This window comes from Podarcis tiliguerta (genome assembly GCF_965153285.1).
Source record: "Podarcis tiliguerta genome assembly, chromosome: 5".
Lineage (NCBI taxonomy): Eukaryota > Metazoa > Chordata > Lepidosauria > Squamata > Lacertidae > Podarcis > Podarcis tiliguerta.
In genome coordinates this window covers 8761514-8769627 of record NC_139538.1, presented here as the reverse complement: position 1 = coordinate 8769627, position 8114 = coordinate 8761514, and the positions used below count along the sequence as shown (strand labels likewise).

The following is an 8114-nucleotide window of genomic DNA, read 5'->3' as shown; positions in this document are numbered from 1 at the left end:
CCAGGGTCCTACTCAAGTGTAGGCTGAACTCCTGACAGATACAACAGGTGACAGTATCCTATGATGCATTCTGGGCTTCACGGTGCCACATGACTATTGAGTTGTTTTTGTTTTGATTATGCATTCTGTGTTTTTATATTGTGATATTTTTTTCTTGTGAACCACCCTGAGACCTGCGAGTATAGGGCGGTATACAAATTTAATAAATAGTAGTAATAATTTATCATCAGTAGATGATGATGCATACATTGACTGGAATGAGAGTCGTCATGTTGGATTTCATAACCAACCTATTTTTGAAAAATTCAAGATTTCAGCTGCTGTGGTTCATGAAGTAGTGGGTGCCTAAATTTAGCGAGGTTTATCACTTTTTAAATTTTGCTTTAACTCTGAGTTTGAGGCCCAGAGGCATTTGGGAAAACTGAGTTTCTCTGGCCAAGCCTTCAAAGACCTTCCTGGTTCGTTGCCAACAAAGTATATTTAGTACTTGAGTGCTTTTTCAATGCTTGCTTTATTATTTGCAATAGCCAGGGAAGAGAGCGCAGCTCAATCACCAAATGTACTTTGCATTAGAGTAAGTAGGCTACATTGCTTTCATCCTTACTGTTTCAATGCTGGAACATTCTACTGATTTCAACTGAGTCGGGGCGGGAGTGGGAAGTAATCAGGTGCAATACGCTAGATCATACTTGGAATTCATTCAGAAAATTACTGGCTAACAAGGCTGCAGACAAACATAACACTATTGGTGTAGCGAGGTTGCTCGAAAAGCGCAATTAGGACATTCTGTTCAAACAAATGATTCTTTCCAGGGGTTGGTACAGAGGCAACTAGTTCTGGGAGTTTGTTATAGGAGCCATCTATACATTGCAGATTGGAAGGTTGCCTGTGATATACTGAACCTACCACCCCCACGTCCTTGGAACACTTTGGTAACTCTTAAATTTTGCTTTTTCGTCCCAGTGTAAGAAAAGGAGGAAGAGGACAAATGCTGAAATAAATAATTCGGGGGAAAAAAGCATGTGAGAGGCAAGGTTGCTGACTCAAGGTTTAAATTTCGGGGTTGCACACCTGCCAATTGTATTGCAAAAGGGCGAGGCCAGGTTTGCCGTGTGGGGAAACAATTTGCCGCAACTCCTGTTTCAGTGTTATGTTTGCACGCAGCCTTAAAATCCCAGTCACTTTCCCACTTCAACTGCTGTGGGATTTCACGACTTTCTGAAGAAATAATAAACTGGTTACAGAGCGTCTGCGAGATCAAAATCGAGGGAGATTGACGGGTTGGGAGCTGTTGTTGTTTCGATCGGTTCAGTGGTGTCCACAGAGGGAGGTAAAAGATCTTCGAGTGTGAAGTCACGACTAGGTTCCTGAAGGGCTATGATGGGTTTCCACGGTTTCCCTGGACACTTAGGAGCTGGTGGTTCTGGCAGATCCGGTAAAGGCTCAAACAAAGAAGGTGGAGGTCCATTGATGTCTTGTGATGTCTCAACTCCCTCTTGTTGAAGCACGTCTAAAGTAGGTAGCCGTTCTGGGATTTCAGCAGCTGGTGTAAGTGTAGTTTTGTCTTCATCAGATTCTTCAGAAGACTTGTTTTTCGGCTTGCTTTTGGGCTTTTTAAGGACATATTTGTGGCTGTGGCCATGTTTGTGGCTGTGGCCATGATTGCTGCCAAAGCCTAGGTTACAAGCCCCACTTGGTTCACCTCCGCTTGTTCCTGTGATGAGGGCTAGACCAGCGCTTCGGAATGGGGTGTAACCTGGAGGTCTCCTCATAAGCTGAAAAGCCACCACAATGGATTTAATTAGGTGCTTAAAACAGACCAACACATCCCGGAAGTCAAGATTGCGCAATAACAGACGAGAATTAGACTTAACTCTTAAAATATGGTGAAATGTAAATTGGAAACTCGGACCATGCTGAATCCAGGACCCCACCCCCCAAGCCCCAATAATGAACTTTCTGGAAGTTGTTCTGATCTTTGAGGGCATAGCTCCACTTCAGGCTTAAAACTGGTTTAAAAGTCATTCCCTCAGCCCAGACAGGGATCTACTGAGCTGCAGTTCTATGAGGGGAAGTTCAGGATTTCTAATAGAATCCTCACTAAACTGCAAATCCAAGTATTCTATGGGAGAAGTCATGATGACTATTAAAATTATGAGGTTGCAGCAACAGATGTGCCCAGAGTGATAAGACTCTAGGGGCGGCTCCAAAACTGCTAAAGCATAACACCCCCCCCCCCATTATTGTGTTGCCTTTACCTGCATCATGAGCGGTTTCTTCAAGGGCTGGCTTTCTTCTGTTTCCTACAATGGCACACAGAAAAGCAAGTCTCTCAGATACAGCGGTACCTCTGGTTACGTACTTAATTCGTTCCAGAGGTTCATTCTTAACCTGAAACTGTTCTTAACCTGAAGCACCACTTTAGCTAATGGGGCCTCCTGCTGTCGCTGCCACGCGATTTCTATTCTCATCCAGAAGCAAAGTTCTTAACCCGAGGTACTATTTCTGGGTTAGTGGAGTCTTGTAACCTGAAGCGTATGTAACATGAAGTGCCTGTAACCCGAGGTACCACTGTACATTGGGCTAAGAGCATTAAGTCTTATAGGCCAAATGCAATCAACATCTTGACTGGAAGAAGAAGAAGAAAACGAAGAAGAAGAAGAAGAAGAAGAAGAAGAAGAAGAAGAAGAAGAAGAAGAAGAGTTTGGATTTGATATCCCGCTTTATCACTACCTGAAGGAATCTCAAAGAGGCTAACATTCTCCTTTCCCTTCCTCTTCCCCCACAACAAACACTCTGTGAGGTGAGTGGGGCTGAGAGACTTCAGAGAAGTGTGACTGGCCCAAGGTCACCCAGCAGCTGCCTGTGGAGGAGCGGAGACGCGAACCCGGTTCACCAGATTACAAGTCCACCACTCTTAACCACTACACCACACTGGCTCTCACTGGAGCTCTAAAGACTAGAAGAACTAGCATGGGAAGTGGGTCCTTGTCTCTCTCCAGTCTGTACCAAACCACACCAAACCTTCAAGCCAGTTTTCTGCACTTTGATGTCCTTTGGATATTGTTGGACTCCCAACTCCCATCAGCAACATCAGTGGTCTGCAATGACGAGAGTTGTACTCCAACCAGATGCCTTCTAGATATCACTGGACAAGACTGTTCCAAGTTTATCTGGCTCGTTATTATTTCAATTTCGTACCTGCTCTTCCTCTAAGGAGAGGTTACAGCAATTTAAAATTCAATATTAAAAACAGCAGTGCCTCATCTTAAAACTCTTATCACCTGGGATAGAGGTATTCATATGACAAAATGGGTTGATGGCCCATCTAAGAGGAATCTTGGGCCTGGGCAGACAGAAGGCTGCCAGGATAACTAGATGTGAGGTGACAGGAAAAGAGAGTCTCTAGCAAAGTGTACTGGGAAGAAGGGGGAGAAGAAAGACTGGGATCCATCTTGGGCAGGCAGGCTGAAGGCTGGCTGGGACAGATGCCTTAGACTCCAAGGCTGCACTGCTATGGGGAACAAGCCCCTCTTGAAATGACCATGCAGCAAGATCTGGACTCCTTCCGTGCAAACAGAAGCTGTAAATAAGTGAATAAACCATATTTCTTAAAGCTATGACAGTCCCTGCTGTGTCTCAATTTTCCAAAGGAACACAGACCGTGGGTGAGTGTCTGGAACCCCCTGGACTTTTGCTACCGCTTGGCAGAGTGGGGGTGGTTTTGTAACAATATGGATTTTCATACCTCCTGAGGTTCCTCACCACATTTCAATTTGGGCTGGATTTCTGACGTCCAGGGTCTCTCGTAAATAGATGCATAGCAGTATAACAGTTTCTGCAGCCAAAACAAGACAGAGCAATGGCACATCCATAGTCAAAGGTTATCATGAAATACAAACCCTGGCAAATTATTATAGCTGGGAATGCTATTGTGAAAGCTTGTGGCATTTTCTTATCTGTATTTTTTTTTAAAAAAACCCCTTTTTGTTTATAAACAGTTGTGCTGGGTTTTTATGTGAAGAGGAATAAAATAAAATTTATTAAGGCCAAAACCAAACACAAATTAAGGCAACAAATCTTAACTGAATTAAATATTACCTAGCATTCAGGAAACTAAAGAAGTTTAAATCAAAGTGAATCAGGAATGGACTTCTCAAAAGGTAAGAATACAAATAACCACATGGATCTGCAATATTCCCACCCACATCCAAATTTAAGATTTATTTAGTGGATTGAAATAAAATATTCATCTTAGAACCTCTCCCAGTAACTTACACTGTCTTCTGTAGTCTGACAATCATCATTCAATTTCGGGACAATGTCCTTAGAGCAATTTGTCTCCTTAATTTGAAAGTGAACACGGTACATTATTCCAGCGACAACCTGAAATTTAAGGAGAAAGATGACCAGGAAAAGCACGAGTAAAGGGGAATGGATGTTGTAGAGAACACTGTGAATGCTTAGTATTGTTATGTTTAAAAACAGCGTGGATGTTGGCAGGATAGCGTTGAGATGGCACACAGCTCATGTTGGAAGTGAAGCCTTCATGCAGTTCAAGCGCAGCCTCCAAACCCAAGTCAGGGCTTTTGCACAGTAGGGGCATGTCTTGCATGAAAATTACTATCCCATCTGGCTTAATGCATATATTCTCATGTGGTCTAGCAGTTGGGAATCCTGATTTTTGTGGGATGTGAAACACAAGAGCATCAAGTACAACATCCCTAGAGTGTACATAAAAAGGGGTGTCTGGACCAGCCAGTCGGAACTTCCTGTTTCTCCGTGGCTGCGACATACTTCTTTTGTATGTGACTAGAGGTGGGTGTGACCTCACTTGGTCAGCCATCTCTCTCTCTCTCTGACCACATTTGTCGAAGAAGCAACATCTGCTTAGCCTAAGATGCTCTCTTGGCTTGCAGCTGAAGACTTGCAGCTGAAGGCTTGCAGCTTGCATGGAGCAGAAGATCTGGCCTCCAAGGAATGCATTTGCTGCTTGCAGCCAAGAGAGGACAAAGGAGATGTCTCCTTATGGGATAGTTTCCAGATGTATATTACTTTTCTAACTTAAGTCTGCCTTCTGGGATCCAATTGTGAACAGAATGTGTGAGTAAACTCTTTTTATACTTTTATAGAAGACTGCGCCGTGTCTATCTTTTTACGAGGGACTAAATGGGGAATTACCAAAAAGGAAAACGTATTTTAGAGGCTTTAGTGAGCCTGAGCAAACACATCCGCTGTGCAAGTTTAAAAAAGGGGAAAAGTTTCTCTGCTAAATTGTAGAACTTGTTAACACAAGTTGGAAAGGATATAATCAAACAATATATCCTCTCCTGCATCCCTGAACTTTCCCACAGTTTTCACCGAAGTGGCCCAGGTCTGACTCCCAGTATGGGAAAGTCTGAGTTTTGGGGAAGGGCTGCAGCTCAGTGTGATGGGTTGCCTGTTGCATGCAGAAGGTCCCAGTTTTCATCCCTGACATCTCCAGGTAGGACTCAGATTGTCACTTGCCTTAAACCCTGGGGAGCCACTGCCAGCCAGTGTGGACACCACTGAGCTGATGAATCGTAGGCCTGATTCAGTAAAAGGCAGCTTTCTGTGTTCCCATAAGGGACAGGTGGGGCTCATCAACCTGGGAAGGTAGCCCTTCTAGTAGGAAAACTCTGACTCTAAAGCTCCTCTGCCTTGCAGAATATATTTGGGAGAAGAAAACCAGGGGTCAGCAAACTTTTTCAGCAGGGGGCTGGTCCACTGTCCCTCAGACCTTGGGGGGGGGGGGCGCAGGACTATATTTTGGGGGGAAATGAACTAATTCCTATGCCCCACAAATAACCCAGAGATGCATCTTAAATAAAAGGACACATTCTACTCATGTAAAAACACACTGATTCCTGGACCGTCCGTGGACCAGATTTAGAAAGTGATTGGGCCAGATCTGGCCCCCGGGCCTTAGTTTGCCTACCCATGGAGTAAACCCTACACAAATCCAGAGTGGAGTCCCTAAGGTGTTTGGATGGTGTCTTGTATGCCTCCTTCTGGCAACTCCTGCAGCCAAGCTGGTGCCAAATGGATTGCTCTGCTTTCCTTTAGACCACACCAGCGAGGCTGAGAAGGGGGTATTGGGAATTGAGAGGTGGGGTCTTTGGGCAGCCTAGGGCCTCCATAGACACTGCCAATTTGGTGCTGATAACACAGCAGAAACAACACAGGGGGCAGTGGTTACGAGTGACCAGTCTCCGCAGCCGCAGCAGGCGCTGTGATTCCCCAGCAGTTTGACTTCACCCCCTGAGGCACCTCCCATTGTCTCTCGAGACAGACTGAACAGTTCATCCCAATTTGAGTCAATTTTCTTAAAACATTATATTGAAATATAACGGTAGCAACAGAGTTCAGACCTGGCTTGAAGCTTCTGTAATGTTTTCAATTTTGTAATAGAAATTGCCACCACATTGCGAGTTGTATTTCTCCAGGGTAACTGCCAGTGGCTCCTTCAGTTCTGGGCTGTCTGTTGGAATACGTTGAGGGCAACCAGGACAAACCGCGCCAGAAAACTTTTCCTTTTCTGTAAGTAAACGAACAAAACTAATTAAAACCACTTTAGATTTCATCAAAATCAAATAATTTTCAAAATGGAGACCTCGCTGCGGGCACCACGCATGCATTGTGACTGAGCACATGCCACGAGCACATTCTATTGGTTGCAACAGAATGCTTCTTTCAAGCCTAATTTCAGCGGGGTTTGCTGAGGAAGCCCAGAGGAAGCTATAGAAGGCCTATGTGGGTGTCAGGCGCAGGTGGTGGTTGCTCGCAAGTAACCAGTCAGGAATCAGAACTGTCTTTCACAGGTTTTATTTGGTGCAAACTATATACAGTGCAGAAACACAATGTTCATGTCCGTCCTAGTTGCTTGCAGATTCCGGGAGTGGCCCCTTCCAGTTTCTCCCCCAACATAAGAACTTAAACACCCCAAATCGCCGCCTCCCCTGCTTACGTTTCACCCGTCTGCGACGGAAACGGCGTGTCTGTCTGCTGGCCAGCCGGACTAGGTGAGGCGCTGGGGCTCTCAGTAGCATCTTCGAGCCCTCCCCTCGCCTGGCTATCCCCTTCGCCCTCCATTCTACTGGAGGTGTGGCTTTCCCCACCGCTTGACGAGTGGCTGCTCCTCAGAAGCGTCGGAGGCTCCCTGTATTCCCCTGTCTCCCTCTCCAGTCCCGATGGCAGTCCTCTGACAGTGGGCATGGGCGCTGCTGCCATAGCTACATCGAAGAGGCTACGCTTTGATCTCCCATCTCCGCATTGTCCTAAATAAGCGGAGCCTGCGCTCTGTCATCCGGTCTGTTCCTCACTTGTCTCTTTGGCCCATAGGAATTAATGCCAGGTCCCGTGTGACACAGCACTGTGGCCCAAACAGAGCCAAAAAGTGCCCTACCTTTTTTGCCCCCACGTAGAGATGATGAATACTAATTTCACCCCCCCCCCAAATTTTATAATACCGCCGTTACAAACCTCGAAGGATGCACTTCTGATCAGCATGCACAAGCTTCCCTTTCAAGTCCACAACGGCATCAACTACACAACTAGCTATGCGCTGGAGAGGGGGACAGAAAGCAAAAAGACGACAAGGTGGTCATTAAACCCCCAAAATAAAAGCAAATGCTGTATGTTGGCCGCTACATCTCGAGCTTTGCTCTTCTTTTTGATGTCCTGATGTGGTCCTCTTGGTTGAATTGGAAAAGGAGAAAGGGAATCCCCAGATGTTAAGGACATACCACACCTCCCTCCCCATTCCCATTCCTTTTTTAATATTCATAGGGCAGCAGGGATGGAAGAGAAATTCGATTCAGTTCACCCTCCCAAATTTGCAGTGTCTGAAACAGTAAAGGTAAAGGTAAAGAGACCCCTGACCATTAGGTCAAGTTGTGGCTGACTCTGGGGTTGTGGCGCTCATCTTGCTTTATTTGCCGAGGGAGCTGGCGTCCAACTTCCGGGTCATGTGGCCAGCATGACTAAGTCGCTTCTGGCGAACCAGAGCAGCACACGGAAACGCCGTTTACCTTCCCACCGGAGTGGTACCTATGTATCTACTTGCACTTTGACGTGCTTTCAAACTGCTAGGT

At 45.7% G+C, this 8114-nt stretch overlaps 1 protein-coding gene across 1 annotated transcript in view; it reads right to left on the bottom strand.

The window, feature by feature from the left end:
• Window positions 1-492: 492 nt before the first annotated feature.
• KNG1 (kininogen 1) overlaps window positions 493-8114 on the bottom strand; it is a 33626-nt gene continuing 26004 nt past the window's right edge. The window contains exons 6-11 of the mRNA XM_083442237.1: window positions 7504-7585; window positions 6393-6559; window positions 4279-4386; window positions 3749-3838; window positions 2259-2303; window positions 493-1775 (exon numbers count right to left, since the gene is read on the bottom strand). Coding sequence (XP_083298363.1) covers window positions 1239-1775; window positions 2259-2303; window positions 3749-3838; window positions 4279-4386; window positions 6393-6559; window positions 7504-7585 — 1029 coding nt within the window. The 3' untranslated portion in view covers window positions 493-1238. The remainder of the gene's footprint in view (window positions 1776-2258; window positions 2304-3748; window positions 3839-4278; window positions 4387-6392; window positions 6560-7503; window positions 7586-8114) is intronic.